The following is a 16,733-nucleotide window of genomic DNA, read 5'->3' as shown; positions in this document are numbered from 1 at the left end:
TTCCATTGCATGTGGAGCTGAAATAGTTGCTGCCTGACCACTTCAAGTCCTCAATTGATTAGATTAGATTCCCTACAGTATAGAAACATGCCCTTCAGCCCAACAAGTCCACACCAACCCTCCGAAGAGTAACCCACCCACACCCATTCCCCTACTCTGTATTTACCCCTAACTAATGCACCTAAAAACTCTGGACTTTTAGCATGGCCAATTCACCTAGCCTGCACATCTTTGGACTGTGGGAGGAAACCGGAGCACCCAGAGGAAACCCATGCATACACAGAGAGAATGTGCAAACTCCACACAGACAGTTACCCAAGGCAGGAATTGAACCTGGGTCCCTGGCGCTGTCTGAGCCACCAAGCTGCCCCAGTTGACATTGGGCTGGGAAGCTTGAACAAAAGTGGGAAAGTGGCGGGGCTCTGGTCTTGCCGAATTAAGTACACTTCCTGCCTCAGGACCTACGTCGCTGGGCGCAGAAGTTTCTGCCCATAGTTTTGGTTTATAAGTAACTCAGTACACTAATGAGCAAATTGTACAAGCAAACCCTGACTGAATGGTTTCTTGCTGTATAGTGGAGGACCTACAGCTACTTAGACTGAAAGTGGATAAAGGCAAAAGAGAGAACTTAAAAATGAGCAAAAATCGAACAATGCAAAAGGAGCACCAATTTGTAAAGGGCTCATGCAAGTGTTGGGTTAATTTGAATGTTTCACGATGTGATGTTAGTAGTGAAGGTACTATAGCCTTTATATATAAAACTGTTCTCCCTAATACTTTCATTGAAGAGTTTTTTTTCATTTAAAATACCTGTGTTAGAAATTTTAACCTTTGTTAAAAGTAACTAAAAATAGGATTTGAAACAGAAAACATTCATTACCAATATCACACAAAGGCACTTGCATGCATTAACTGCTGGAATCTCACCTTCACAATGTCAACTCACACAAGTACTGCAACACTGTTTTTGAATAGGAACAATGAAAAAAACGGAGGAAATCTGATAGCTGAAAATATAACAGGGGCCCAATCATTTCAGATGTGAGATCTTCTGCTCTCATCCAAAACCAGCGTGTGTAATTTTTCTAATTAATTAATTTTGAATACGGTGATTTATCTTGATTAAATTATTATTTCTAATGATTTGATGCCTGTGCTGTCATTATTTTATTGGAATCTCTATTTTAATTAATCCTCAAGCTGCCGTTTGGGAGTGCTGTGTTTCAAATTGAGTTTTAATGAGTCTATTTTATTGATATGGATGCAGGATCACGGCACTTTTTTTAAGCAATGATGGATAGTAAAAAATAAAAATATGATTAATTATTTCATCAAGAGCGTCTAAAGACTGAGAGCAACCCTGATATTTCCAATGAAATTGCAGAAATACCTGACCTCACAATAGTCAGTTACTTGTTAAATCAAATCCCGTCTCAGTTTAATTCTAGTGAAGGTAGCTATATATGGTGCTGTTAAAATGGGCAGGAGCTGTGACAACTGGAAACCTGGGAATTGTGTCAGAGGTTGTCTTGTCTGGGGTTTATGTTCAAAACTGACCCAGAAGAACAGTTTGTAAGTGTTTGTTCATGGTACAGGTCCTGTACACTGTTCAACCCCATCATGGCTCCATGTTCCATAACACTCACATAGTACCTATTTTATTCACAGCACGTTTTATCTACATACAGCATGGAATGTTCTTCCTCCTTTAATCTCTGTGGTGCTAAAGTAAAGACTTTCTCAAAAATTTCCAGTCACCCTTGCCCTGGGGTCATCCTGACCACTCATTCCAATCTTGTGCTTTGCCACAAGTTTTAGGATTTAAAACCCCAGGCATCATACTGGCTATGTAAAAACAATGACTGCAGATGCTGGAAACCAGAGTCTAGATTAGAGTGGTGCTGGAAAAGTACAGCAGGTCAGGTAGCATCCGAGGAGCAGTAAAAATGCTGCCTAAACTGCTGTGCTTTTCCAGCACCACTCTAATCATATTGGCTATGCACAATTTCCAAAATCATTTTTTCCTTATTGTCTGTTCTTTTTATCTTAAGTGATGGGTAAATGGTGAAATTCCAAATTTACTTAACATTAGGTCCATCAATTATGAAGCATGTTGGACTCAAAATTGACTAGAATCCATTATTATAAAGAAGAAATTTAGCAATCCATGGGAAAGCAACACTGCCAAACCTCTTCCATCTTGTGCCTCGAGTGTCTGGATTTATCCATCAAGATCGAGTGTACTTTAGGGTGTTTAACTTTGAACTTTTAACTAATTTGGCCATTTATGGAGATGTGAGCATCACTGACATGCCAACATTTAAGATTCATCTAACTGAGGATGATAATGAGCTACCTTTTTGAGTTGTTTCAGTATTTGTGGTGAAAATACCCCCACAATGATGATGAGTTGGGAATTCCAGTATGACAACTCAATGACAAAGAAGGAGTGGCAATACAGTTCTGGATTCAAAATGTTAACTCTGTTTCTCTCTCTCTCTGCAGATATTGCCAGACCTTCTGAGTTTCTCTGGCACTTTCTTCTTTCTGTAGTAGAGATCAAGGGCTTGAAAGGTGCTGTCAAAGGAAACTTGACAAGTTGCTGCATTGCATCTTCTAGATGGCACATGCTGATGCTACTGTAGTAGAAGGGAGTAAATGTTTAAGATGCTGAGTAATGTGTAATGAAAACTACATGGATAATTGATGATAATAATGAGAAATTAATACTAATATTATAGTTGGCACACAAAAGGCTCCTGTGGTTGTGAGGTTCCAAAATATAGTTGTTCTTCGAGTGCAATGGTAGTGCAGAGTGAAATAACTCTTTTTGTATAGCAGCATGATATCTTTTGGACATCTTGCTAATTAGGGTTGAGTATCCATGACTGTCTGCTAATGTGCATAAGTGACATAAATTAATAGCTTGTCATTTATAGCATCAAGTGTTGTGGGCCAAATCAGGCAGCTAGGGTTAGACTAATTTGTCATGTAACTTAACTGGTGATGCTTGATAATGCAGTGCTCTAACTAAACTAAGTCAAAGGAAGAGTGAAAGAATGCTCAGCAGAGACTGGATTAGACATGAAAGGATTAGCTTTTGACATTTTGACTGTGATTAAGCTTTGTTAAGAAAGCAGAGTCTATTTTAAGTGTGCTGTGTACATTCTTTGCAATGAATATGACGAATAATCCTCATAGATAACTATTCTAGACTGAAGACACAGATATCTTAACAGCAACTGGCTTGACTGATACTGAGTGAATGGGACATATTCCCTTTGCTTTGGAATAGAAAAACAGTGCATTGTAGAGCAGCTATTAAACAATAGGTGACAATGATTACAGATCCAGTTCGGCACAACCGTTTTAGTTCTTAATCGATCTTTCCCCTCAGGGTCCCAGCAGAATTCATTTGGGAAACTCAGAAAAAGAGGTTTGGTGTCTTCCCCTCCGCGGTCTGCATCCAAATCCAAATGCCTTGAATATGACTTCCATGAAGATCCTTGTGTGTTTTATGCTTAGATTACAATAACAAAACGATCAGCTGTGAGTGTACCTGAGAGAAACTAGACCTTTACTAGGGATAAAGTCAGTACTGTACAGTAAAACAGTGTGAGGAATCAATTGAACTGGCCGTGTGCTGTGATGTTTTTGCTTGTATTCAGAAACTAATTGCATTGAAAATTGCAGATTGGAAAAGCAGAAGAGGCCAATTATCCCAAATGATTGTGTCCTCAATACAGTTTCACTGTGATTGAGATTGCACTGTGTTTTGGCCTTGGTGAGTACAAAAGCCAGCTGAGTATGTTTGAGTTCTCATTAATATCGCTTTTAAGTGCTTTTCCAAATTTTACATTGAAGTGGGTTCATCTGTCCTTCAGAACCAGAAAACAAAATTCTCTAAGAGCTCTGGAGTTTTCGCAGATATTAATTCCCACTGTTTTGATTGTCTGTCTAAAAGTAATGAAGTGCATGGATCTTTGTTTCAAATATTTCCTTAGAGAATCAATTGAAAAGATGAATGATGGACTCTGAAGGGTTTATATTTGTTAATTTCAGAACAATTTAAGCAGTGGGCCATTGTATTTTCTCAATGTCCTTCTATAGCTTAGCACTCTATAATGTCTGGCAGAATCCTACAAAGCAAATTAATATTTTCATTTCAGCTGTTCTTATTTAAATGAAAGATTTCTGGTTATTTTTCACAATTATGTCAAAGAATCAAAACCTTTCACTAGAGAAAGCTACTTAAATTGTCCTTGTTTAAAAACAAGGCTCAAAAGCACACAATTTTCCAAGATGTGGCTTTTTGATTTTGTGACAATGCTGTCACTTTAAGAGGTTAATTTGTCCTGTTTTTTTTTAAGGTGTAAGGTGTTGTGGAAGAATCACTCAATGTTCCATAAAATGTTACCAGGAGATACAGAAAATCCTTCACTGAATTAAACTTTAATCTTGCAAAATCAATGCTGTGGCAGCCAGAAAAATGTCTTCCCTGACTGCCCTTAACTTTTTTGTTCTCCTCCAGTTTGTACAATTTGTTGGCCCAGCACATATCGGATAACGTTAACATAGCCAATCATGCTGGCTTGCTTTATCTTTCTAAACTAATCATCATCTGTCACACTGGCTCCCTCCATCACACTTAACCTATCACATTACAACGGCAACATCTTCAGCATTAGCTCATCTCCCAGTGATTTAACTAACCTATCGTAATGCACTACTGTTATCTGTTGCTGGAGCCCTAAGACATGATCCCGGGCATACATTGCAACACTAAGTTAACCACATGACTGTCATAATAACTTTCATAAAGGCAGAAGTATGAAGCTTTCTCTATGAAAGTAAACAATTTGTGAGGCCCTGGGTTTTGTATTAAAATCAGAACCAAGGAAGCAATCTCAGTGGGGCCAGCTCTTACAGACCAGGCTTTTTGTTTTTTTTTAAGTTTTTAGGTTTAGTTTTAGGTAGAAACCTTTGATGTCTCAAAAGAGTTGGAAGCTTCAGTGAATGTCTCCTGGCTGCTGCACTTTCTGCATTTTCTCTTGATGTTTTTTCCTCTTGGATAAGAGAACTGTATGTGAGAATCGAATCTAAATTTGTCCTTTTGCCAAGGGGTGTGTTTATGGGATCAGTTAATTAGCAATACTAACTGTATCTATTATTTGGTTAAATTTTCCAATATTTAAGTTATTCTAAATTTCTCTTTGTTTTGTTTATATTTTAACTACAGTGTTTAAATAAATTTTGTTTTGCATAATGTCAAGTAGTTTGACCAGTCGCATCGCAACTAGAACACGGCATTTCACATCTACCTTTAAAATAAGAAGACGTGGGGGTCCAGCCTACCTTCTTAAAGTATTTTGAGGGGATTTGGTCTGATCCATAACAACTTGTTCATAGTTATAGAATACAAAAGTCTAATTGGCAATTGCTTTCTCCTGAGTTGTAAATGTAGTTGATGGGCTCAATATTATTAAAGAAATAGAAATTCCGTTTCTTGCAATCCACCCGATATAATTTCAGCTCCCACTCCCTATCAAAAAAATCAGATTCTTCATGACAACTTTGGTCAACAAAAGAGCCCTGGTCTGGATTCACGTTTCATAGCAGCATTAATACTGCGCCTTTTCTAGATTCTATCACTATGCTGTTGCATGACCCTCTCCATCTCAACTCTATAGAATCTTGAAAGGGTGTAGATTGTTCATCTTCCTTTGCTACACTGAATATAGTTGATTATCTTCTAAAACCTTTTCAATCAAGTTGATTGAATGTTCCTTTTTAACACCAAGAATAGCTTTCAAATAATGCTACATACATAAAAAACTGTCCACAATTTCATCTTCTTCACCATCTCTCCCATGCTATGACTTCACTTCCATCAACCCTATTCTGCATGGAAACAGTCTCTCCAGCCAGGGTAACTTTGTTGTTTGGCTGCATTTCCCTTCCACAGATTCTTTTTCATTTCTTTCACCATATCCCACCAACTGTTGGCACATATATGGGCCAATACTCCATGTGCTCCCTATGTATCTCCATGGACATTAGGTACATCACCCTGTAAGCAAATGCACCAATAGGTGAGCCTCTGAAACTGAACAATCAAAATCATCTCGATGGACAAAGAGTGAACATTTAATAAATGTTCATAAATAAATATCATTTCTGCTTTAATCTGAGTTGTACAGTTTGCTTTTCTATTGTTTGAAGCATGTCAGAAACGTGAATGGGAGATCTTCACGTAATCCCAAGTGAAAGGTACAATGGCTTTAGGTTAATCGCTAATTGTGTGGCATGTTACCTTATTCACAGCACACAACAAGGTGCATGTTTTCGATGGTAGCCTTCTTGATCTGCCCATGAATAAGGAGTATCAAAAGGAATATGAAAAGGAATCCAAACACTATCGTTCAGCTCACAGAAAGACTAAGCTTGCCTCCTGTAGACGGAATTTCGAAATGCCATGGAAACTATAGTTTTAATGAATTATGTCTATTTTGTTAACTGGATGCAGATGATCCTAGTGTTGTTCAAAGCTTGGGTTCATGAGACGAATGTGAAATATGAAGGTAAATGAGACATCAGACAGAACCCTTGGGTTCTGATTTGCATTCAGTAATAGCTGATAGCCCACCCGAGGTGAAAATGAGATCAGCTTGGATAAAGTGCTGGGAGGAAATACTGCATTCAGGAATTATCACAACAAGATAATTCTCCTAAAGTCAAAATCTTTTGCTGTTGATATGATACTCCTAGGGATAGAGTGCATCCAACCCCATGCACAAGCAGCAAAGGCATTGTTTACTGAAGTGATGGATGTTTCCATGACAACGAGCCATACCACTGAATCAGTGGCCCTGCTTTTTGCAGTTTACGGCAAAGTTACATGCCACAAGTTTTGAAGAAAACTGTCCAAAAAATCCAACAAAGTGTGGGGTGCAAATACCCCATTTCCTGATGGCAGTTGCAGCACCACATCAAGGGATGCTTCAAGGCTGTTGTAGAACTGGATCGTATTAACTGTGAACTAGGGCCAGAATGCTCAGGAGAGACGTTTGGAAGCCCGTCTCCACAGAAAGGGTAGGAACTGCCTTCCACAACTGGCACTAGGTGCTGGATCAGTTGTTAATTTTAAATCTGAGGTAAACTTTTGTTAAGCAAAGACATTAAGTGTTGTGAGCCAAAGGCAGGTTTCTGGTGTAAGGCCACAGATCAGCCAGGACCTCATTGAATGGCAGAACAGGCTCGAGAGGGGCTGAATGGCCTACTCCTGTTCCTATGTTCCTGTCAGGAAGCAGCCAGTCACATTGAAGTGATCTCTCAGATGGCAAACCAGGATGTTAAAACCATTTTTAAGAGTTGAACATTTTAATTGGATTGAAATGGTGAGCACAATTAATATAATGAAAAATCTCTTCTTATAATGTGTAGCTTTCTTAACATAATGAGAAAAGTTGACATTTCAAAGAATGTGAAACTGACCTTTCAGGGTGTGTAAGAATAATTCTGATGTTAAATGCTGTTAACACTTTATTTAGAAAGCTGTCACTTTCTCAGAGGTTTTCACAAAGACGCTGACTGTGACCCAGATCTTCTGTGGTGCAACGATCATCATCAGGTTGCTATTCCACTCAGACTTTCCTTAAAGTTGACTCTTTTCCTCTGACCTTCTGGACCCAGCTCCACAAAAAAATAAGGAGCACGGTGTCCCTCAGAGAACTCTATCGGTTTGTAGATGTATTGGAGAAGGTGGAATGTTCACATTGTCCCAGCTCCTGTATAGGAGGTTTTAAGCTGCACCCTTAAAATTGGTAGTAACACTGGTAGTCAGTGGTTGAGATGAATAAGTGGGACAGTGTCGAACAAAACATCATACATATACAGTGAGAGGAGGTAGATTCAAAACTCAGTTGACTGGTAACTGCTTCTCTTCGAGAGTGAGGAATCTGTCGAATCCACTGCCCCAGAATGCACTGGACTCTGAATCATTCAACAGATTCAAGAAAAAAATCGCTATGTTTCTGATGAAAAGTAGGATAAGGGGCTATGAGGAGCAGGCAGGTGAGTGAACTTGAGATCAGAATAAGCTCAGCCATGATCATGTTAAATGGCGGAGTGGCCAGAAGGAATGGATTACTAATGTTCCTACAAGTGAATGGTTATGGTGGTGGTGTGGGGAAGTGGATGAGGTGGTTGTGGAAGGTGGAAGGTGGCAGGTGAATGATGAAGGTAGTTGGTTGTCAGGTCTGCTCAGATGGTGGTTGAGTGAATGCTGGGTGATTGCCCCAAATTGGTTGGTGCAATCAGACTGGGTTGGGGGAACAGCCAGGTGATCAGGGTTGTTAGGAGCTAGTTAAGTTGAGGCGGGTGACAATTGGATGGATGGTGGGGGAGGGAAGGGGAAAAAGGGACTAGTCAGTTATGATCGGTGGCCAAGAGGAGTGGTTGTTGGTAGGAGTCAAGGCAGGGTGTGTGTGTGTGTGTGTGTGTGTGTGTGTGTGTGTGTGTGTCTATGTGTGTGTGTACATGCGCGCACGTATGTCGACATGTGCGTGCGCACACATGTGTGAGAGTGTGTTTGTGTCTGTGTGTGCACATGCATGTGAGAGTGAGTGTGTCTGTGTCTGTGTGTGTATATATGTGCACGTGCGTGTGTGCGCGTGTGTGTCTATCTATGTGGGTGTGTTAGGGTGGTGGTTAGGTTGATTAGAAGCTCTGTCCTGTAATTATTCAGGAACTGAACTAGGAGTAAGGTCTTCTGCCCCAAGAGTGATGACCTGGTGAACTCTGACTTAGTTGGGATCGTGGTGCAGCTAAACCGCATTCCACCTTCTCACACCAACCCGAACTAAATCCTGAGCTGCAAGGCCCACAGTCTCCTGCTCCCAGCCAATCGATGCCATTGAATGACCAATTATGGAACAATGCCCCTCTGCAGTGGGGACTCATAGAGCTCCAAGCAGTGACCAGGGGTGGGGTAGACGAGTTGTCTCAGTTGGGAGGGACAGTGTTGTTCCTCTACCAGAGGCACTCAGTGCCTGATTGAGAGACTAGACGTCTTGCAGGGAGTTAGCTGTTGGGAACCAAGCTTCTTACCATTGCCTACCCTTTGTCCCCCACCTCATTTCCATGATGCCCCAACCCAATAATATTCCCCATCTCATTTAACCTTTGTCCTGGGTGCTCTGCGATCCGAGACCTCACTGAGTGATCTTCCATCGAGCAAGCAAGGGCTTTCGCTGGAAGAGTCAGTGTGGGTCCATTGCAGGCTCTCAAACCAGCTGATGAGGCCTCTGACAAGTTTCTCCCCAAGGTATTTTCTGAGAATCAACTTCTGGGAAATTCCCACGGAAATCTGCATGTCGGAAACTGCACAGGGTCCTGACACACAGTTCTGGTATGAGATCCACTATTAGCCAATCTGGAGATTGGAATTTTTCCACTGTGAGAAAGATCTTATCATTTCAAGGACTGTGCATGATTGCAACCTGCGAGTTTCACCCTCTGTAGAAAGACAGAATTGCTCTTATTAAATTCTGGACTTCTGTATTATTCTGTGCATATGTAGAACTCACAAAACCACTGTTACTTTCAGGTCGTGATGACAATGAGCTTTTTCTCAATCATTACCTCTGCAAAATACAGGCAATAGAGAGCAAAGAGATTTTTTATTATTTTATTGGAAGCCGGGTGCTTTTCAAATTTTCAGAACTGTCCTCTGAAAGTATTGGCAATACTTCTCCTTCCCTGACTCTGTAAATCGACTTTCTGCCATAATTGCGGGAAATGTACGGCAGACCAGAAAAATGTTACAGGGAAATTACCTTAGAGTCCTTGGCAACTAATTGTGGACTGGACAATCCAACATTTGAGTGGACTGTTCTGGTTTACAGCTTAAAAAGTTCTGAAAAACTTATGTGAAACTTTCAACCTTATACTTGTAATGCTATGCCTATTAGCTGAGGGACAGAGCATTAGAAAATTAGCCATTCAGTGATCTTCCATTTATTCATCACAACATTATTGACTGTCTGAGATTTGTTTCTTATGTGTGTTGGTGTTTTTAGCAAACGCTGTCAACAAGTCAGCTATTAGACTTTTGTGACCATCCATATCACTCCAACGCAGTCCTTTTGTTCAGTTTTGCATTTGACAGAAAATGGCAGCTTTAATTCTATTCAGTAGTGTCTTTAGTGCCACAATAAGGCCAGTATCAGTAAGTATTATAAGTGCCAGGAAGGACCCACCTAAGCCAATGATCCCACAATGCTTTACTGTTGATGTTGTAAAAGCCCTCCCGTCTTGTGAGGCCCAGTGATCGCCTGCTGATTTAACATGATCTGCCTCTGATATATCCGACAGGTGATGAAGAGGATGAAGACACAGGAGAGGAGAGACTGCCCTCGTGTTTTGACTATGTGATGCATTTTCTGACCGTCTTTTGGAAGGTGCTGTTTGCCTGTGTACCTCCTACTGAATACTGGAATGGATGGGCCTGCTTTGTCACGTCCATTCTCATCATTGGCCTCCTAACAGCCATCATTGGTGATCTGGCCTCTCATTTTGGCTGCACCATTGGCCTGAAGGATTCTGTTACAGCTGTGGTATTTGTAGCTCTCGGCACTTCAGTACCAGGTAAATAAATATAAGGAGCAAAAAAACTATTATAAAATTGCTTGAGAATGTTCATACTAACTTAAATGTCTTCAATTCATGTGAAAGGGCATTGATCTCTTGATTTGTTGCACCATCTCAGAAATTTCTGCAGATGTTTCAGCTACAACTTTTGACTTTCAGTAATGTCACTGAATTAGTGATCGAGAGAATCAGGTGAATGCTTTGGGGTCATGGGTTCAAATCTAATTTACAGTAGCTGGTGCAATTTAAATTCAATTAAATGTTCTTTCTAAAGCTAGCGTCTGAAATGGTGACCCTGAAACTCTCATCACTGATTCATACAATACAGAAGAAGCTCTTTAGCCCGTTGAGTCTGTATCATCAAAAACACGCTACTACTGATACTAGCCCCACTTCCCCACACTAGGTCCAAAGCTTCATCTAAATATTTTATAAAGTTTGTAGGGATTCCCATCTCAACTACACTTCCAGGTAGTGCATTCCAGACCTGCACTATCTGGGTGAAAAAGCTTTTCCTCAAATCCCTTTTAGCCTCCCGCCTTTCACTTCAAAATTATGCCCCTCTGTTATTGACCCTTCGAGGGGGATTAGTTGCCTGTTATTCACCCTGTCCATTGCCTCTCATGATCTTATACATCTCTATCAGGTTCCCCTCAAACATTCCTCTGCTCTAAAGAAAACAACCTGAGCATATTCGCCTCTCTTCATTACTGAAATGCTCCACCGCAGGCAACATCCTCAGCACCCCCTCCAGTGCAATCACACCCTTCCTATAGTGTGGTCACCAGAAATGCACACACTCCTCCAGTTGTAACCTGACCAAGGTTCTGTACCTTTCTGCTCTTAGAACTTATGCACACCTAATAAAGGGAAGTATCCCATATGCCTTTTTAACAATCCTATTAACCTATCCAGCCGCTTTCAAGGACAAGGTGCCTGTGTTCCTCTAAGCTTCCTGGTGTCTTGCCATTCATCGAGTACATGGGTATTGAAAAACTCATCTGCTTCACTCATGCTTCACTCAAGAAGCTTCACCTCTTTCCACAGAGGGGGATGGAATGCACTGCCAGCAGTGGTAGTAGAGTCAGGGTCATTAGGGACTCTTTAAATTACTCTTGGATAGGCAGATGAATGATAGTAAAATGAAGGGTGTGTAGGTTATTTTGATCCTAGAGTAGGATAAAAGGTCAGCACAACATCAAGGGCTGAAAGGCCTGTACTGTGCTGTACCATATTCTGTGTGTGGTGGGTGAGAAAAGCTTACCTTGTCTGGACTCCATGTAACTCCAGCCCCACAGCAATGTGCTTCATTCATAATTACTCTCTGAACTGGCTGAGCAAGCTGTTCAGTCCAAGTGCAATCAGGGATAGGCAACAAATCCTGCCCTTGTCAGCGTTACCTACATACCTTTGCAAAAATAAAGGATGGCAATAGCTGCACCCATTTTGTACTAAACAAGATTCCACATCGGGTCAATGGGCTGTTAACGGGGCTGATTTCCCTCTGTGTTCCTGCTGGGATTTTGCCTATTTTCCAGGCTGAAGGTGTGGGAAGGAGTAGCAGACTTGGTCTTGCTGTAGAATTGTAGACAACCATAAGGATATCAAACAGAAATGACATGGATGTAATATCACAACAACAACTTTGCCATTTTCTGTGGTGGCCTCATGAAAGGCACTTCAGCCCCTGAAAGTGAGCCTCGAAATGTTGCATCAGGCTTCCTCCCTATTCTTCCTTCTCCACCTCCAACTGGTAAACCGCAGAAAGGTTAGGGCCGAAGGATCACAGTGGGCACAGTCATGAGTGCGACTCGGCTGTGATATGTTAATCTTCCCAGCAATGCTTGTAACCTCAGAATTTGTGTTTCAAATGGTTAGGACCATTCCCCAGTCACCAGTTTGCCAACTTCCAACGAGCTCCTGAGATCAGGGATATGTTGGAAGAACTGCTCCTGGTCTGGATTTTGTAGCTCATCAAAATGAGGACTGCCCAGAAACGTTTGTGCATTGAGATGAAATAGTGCTTTTATGTGAGAGTTCCAGACAGTAGCACCAGGCCTGCAATGTTACCAAGTAGACAAGGGAAAAATGGAGCTTGTCAGATTTCAACCCTGCTGAATGGGTGGCAACAGTACCCTGTCCCAGGGAAAGTCTGTATCCTTAGCCAAACTAAAGCTGGCCGTTCAACAAATCGGGGCGCACAGTGACAAGTGCAGAGCAGGAGGGTCCCTACAGTTAACAAAAACAGAAATTGCTAGGGAAACTCAGCAGATCCAGCAGCATTTGTGGAGAGAATGTAGAGATAACGTTTCGAGCCCATATTTTCAAAATGGATAGTAGCTAGGAAAAGGTCGTATATAAATGAAGACGGGGTCAGGGAAGGGTTGGGGGTGTGGTGGGGGGTGGAGAGTGAGTGGATAGACAGAGGTAGAGAGAGAGAGAGAATTACACGAGGCAGACAAAGGGGTGGATGACAGTATGCCGGCAAGAAAGGAAAGCTGATAATCAGGACCATAAATGGGTGAAAATGAATTGGCTGAGCTGAAAGAGTGACAAGAGTGTGGGAGTGGGTAAACGATATTGAAGAAGGTGAGGGAGAATAAAGTTGGGGAAGTCTTACTACAGCAGTACAGGGAATTGGTTATGGACTTGGAATATCTGTATAATTCTGGTGCACAAATAAAGTGAGAGACATAGTTGCAATGGAAGAAATTCAGAGCAACTTCACTAGCTGCGTTCCCTCTAATGATTTTATTTTTTGCAGATTTCTGAGGTGCGTGCGTGCATGCCATTGACTTCCAAAACTGTAAATCAATCATGAAAAGGTTGTCAGCAGGCTGATCGGCACACACACACTCTCAGAGTGGCTGCGTAGCCACAGAACATCGAGGAAACATTGCTCACCAGGCTAATTAAAAGGATTTACAAGGATGTTGCCAGGGTTGGAGGATTTGAGCTATAAGGAGAGGCTGAACAGGCTGGGGTTGTTTTCCCTGGAGCGTCGGAGGCTGAGGGGGCGTCCTTATAGAGGTTTAGAAAATCATGAGGAGCATGGATAGGATAAATAGACAAAGTCTTTTCCCTGGGGTGGGGGAGTCCAGAACTAGAGGGCATAGGTTTAGGGTGAGAGGGGAAAGATATAAAAGAGACCTAAGGGGCAACTTTTTCATGCAGAGCATGGTGCGTGTATGGAATGAGTTGCCAGAGGAAGTGGTGGAGGCTGGTACAATTAGAGCATTTAAAGGCATCTGGATGAGTATATGAATAGGAAGGGTTTAGAAGGAAATGGGCCAAGTGTTGACAAATGGGTCTAGATTGGGCTGGGATATCTGGTCAGCATGGATGAGTTAGACCAAAGGGTCTGTTTTCATGCTGTATATCAATATGACTCTATGACTGTAAAATTCCTGGGATAAAGGAATTGCCTTATGAGGAGAGCAAAAACAGGTTGGATATAAAAATAAAAGGTGACCAGCATGATTGTGAAGGGGCTTAACAAGGTAGACACTGACAGGATGGTTCTTCTTGTGGGAGAATGTAGAATTAGGGGGAGCACTTTAAAGATATGAGGTCTTCACAATTGGAAAGAGGGATTCCTTCTCTCAAAGCGTGGTTAGAGTTTGGAATTCTCTTCCCCACTGAGTAGTGGAGGCTGGACCATTGAATATGTTCAGGGCAGAGAGGCACAGAGATGATCAACAAGGGAGGCATGGTGGCGCAGTGGTTACCACAGCTGCCTCACAGCGCCAGAGGCCCAGGTTCAATTCCTGCCTCAGGCGACTGACTGTGTGGAGTTTGCACATTCTCCCCATGTCTGTGTGGGTTTCATCCGGGTGCTCCGGTTTCCTCCCACAATCCAAAAACGTGCAGGTGAGGTGAATTGGCCATACTAAATTGCCCGTAGTGTTAGGTGAAGGGGTAAATGTAGGAGAATGGGCCTGGATGGGTTGCTCTTCGGAGGGTTGGTGTGGACTTGTTGGGCTGAAGGGCCTGTTTCCACAATGTAAGTAATCTAATTTAAAAATAAAGGGAGGCAAAAGTTTTTTGAGGAGGGCAGGAAAGAAAATGCTGTGAAGGCCACATTCAGACTTAATGAAGTGGAGGAGCAGGTTCAGTTCCTGCCCATGTTCCTAGTTCTTTACGGCCTTACCAGTCAACCTGGGTTCTCACTCTTCATTGCCGCCCTGTAGCTCCCGTTGTAAGCTGTGAGCTGTAAGGCGGGTTAACTTAGCAATATCTATAGGTTGACAGCTTTAGATCGATACAGGAAATGGAGGTTTAGGCACAGCACTGGAAGCTGTGTGGTGCCTGTGAAGTTGTGAGGTAGCACAAGGTAATCCACTTAGTTGAGGGGAATGAGAACAGGGAAAGATGGAAGTTGCTAGCTGCCGATTGCATTTTTGGAGGAGGTTGTTTCGGGGGCTGAAATCGAAGCTTTTGGCTTGTCTGCCCTGGTCTGATGTACCTCTTGTTTTGCCTTTGCAGACACCTTCGCCAGCAAAGTAGCAGCCACCCAGGATCACTATGCCGACGCCTCCATTGGGAACGTCACCGGCAGCAACGCAGTCAATGTATTCCTGGGCATTGGATTGGCATGGTCCGTGGCTGCCATCTACTGGGCTTCCCAGGGCAAGGCATTCCGAGTCGATGCCGGCACCCTGGCTTTCTCTGTCACCCTCTTCACCATCTTTGCTTTCGTCAGCATCAGCATTCTGTTGTACAGGCGGCGGCCGCACATCGGGGGAGAGCTGGGCGGTCCGTGGGGACCCCGAGTCATCACCGCCATGTTGTTTGGGGGATTGTGGTTACTGTACATTCTGTTTTCTTCGTTGGAGGCTTACTGCTACATCAAGGGGTTCTAAAGCAACAGAAGGCCTCCGCTACGCCCCAAAGAGACACATACCCCCTTGAATCTCTTCAAACACAATGCAATACTCGCCAACAATATTCCACTCTTTAAGGGAAAACAGAATTACTGGAGATGGTCCCATTGAAGAGGGCAGTGTACGTCCTACAAATAAAATGAAAAGAACAGAAGGCATTTTGTCAAGGACTGTTCTGTATCTTCATCAAGCACTCCTGAGCTTTCTTGCCTTACAGAAGGGTTTTTATTAAACTACAAAGGGGGGAGGGTGGGAAGGAGGTATTTGGATGCTGTTGGGACGGAGTTGGATGAAGGTTTGCCTAATCAAAGAGCCAGTTATAAGCAGAACACATACAGTGGTGAGGACTGCCCTTCTTCAGTGGAAAAGCCTGTTGCGTGTCATCCAAAGTAATTATTATGTCCAGTCCTTGCTGCTGAGAGCTAATCCATCCAGACAGAGAGATAAAAAAACATCATGTTTCACAGAAGGAACTGGGCAATGGTGCTTAGGTACAGCACGACTGGCAGTTTGAAAACAAAACATGCCTGTTGCAAAGACACCCTCTAATTTGATTACATGTCGTGTAAATTTTGGAAACCGGTTTTTATGTGTCAGTAACATATTGGGAATTTGCTTGTGTTGTCACGAGTTGGAAAGAATTAAAGCACTTGTGGGGAAGGGGTGTTCCAGGGAAAGATCAACTCATCTCTCTTCAGAAAACATGTTTGGTTCTTTTTTTGAACGGCATGTTTAACAAAACCAATGGCCAGGGGGTTACCTTGTAAATACTGTCACATCATTTTAACTCACCCTCACACGCAGCTGAAAGGAAATGCCATTCAGAGTCTTAAAGTATTGCTACCGGGAGATGCATTAATAATGGATCCGCAAGCATGTGAACAGGAGAAGGCCATTCAGTCCCTCAAGCCTGACATGCTGCTGGGTATGATGGTAGCTGATTGGCATCTTAACAATGATCGCAGGATTGCTGTAGGGGTGTCAGGGAGAGGTGACAGCGTTGATGGGGTTGGGAGAACTGTACCACATTTTGTGCATCACAGTGACTCATTGTCCACAGAGTCAGACAATAAGAGAACAGTCGTACGACTTTCTGAGAGTAACGTTGCAAACAATTTGGAAACGAGTCTACTTTGAAATGTTTATTGACGTAACACAGCCACTTTCTATATAAAGGCACATAGAATTGCCTGGTGTGAA

At 42.4% G+C, this 16,733-nt stretch overlaps 1 protein-coding gene across 1 annotated transcript in view; it reads left to right on the top strand.

Moving 5' to 3' along the window:
- Window positions 1–16,068, top strand: part of LOC132817834 (sodium/calcium exchanger 3-like) — a 150,942-nt gene extending 134,874 nt beyond the window's left edge. The window contains exons 4-5 of the mRNA XM_060828346.1: window positions 10,375–10,647; window positions 15,136–16,068. Of these exons, the coding sequence (XP_060684329.1) occupies window positions 10,375–10,647; window positions 15,136–15,512 (650 nt within the window). The 3' untranslated portion in view covers window positions 15,513–16,068. The remainder of the gene's footprint in view (window positions 1–10,374; window positions 10,648–15,135) is intronic.
- Window positions 16,069–16,733: the final 665 nt, after the last annotated feature.

This window comes from Hemiscyllium ocellatum, chromosome 8, assembly GCF_020745735.1.
Source record: "Hemiscyllium ocellatum isolate sHemOce1 chromosome 8, sHemOce1.pat.X.cur, whole genome shotgun sequence".
In the NCBI taxonomy this organism is placed as follows: Eukaryota; Metazoa; Chordata; class Chondrichthyes; order Orectolobiformes; family Hemiscylliidae; genus Hemiscyllium; species Hemiscyllium ocellatum.
The sequence above is the reverse complement of the archived record's forward strand: the minus strand, read 5'-3'. Positions and strand labels throughout refer to the sequence as shown.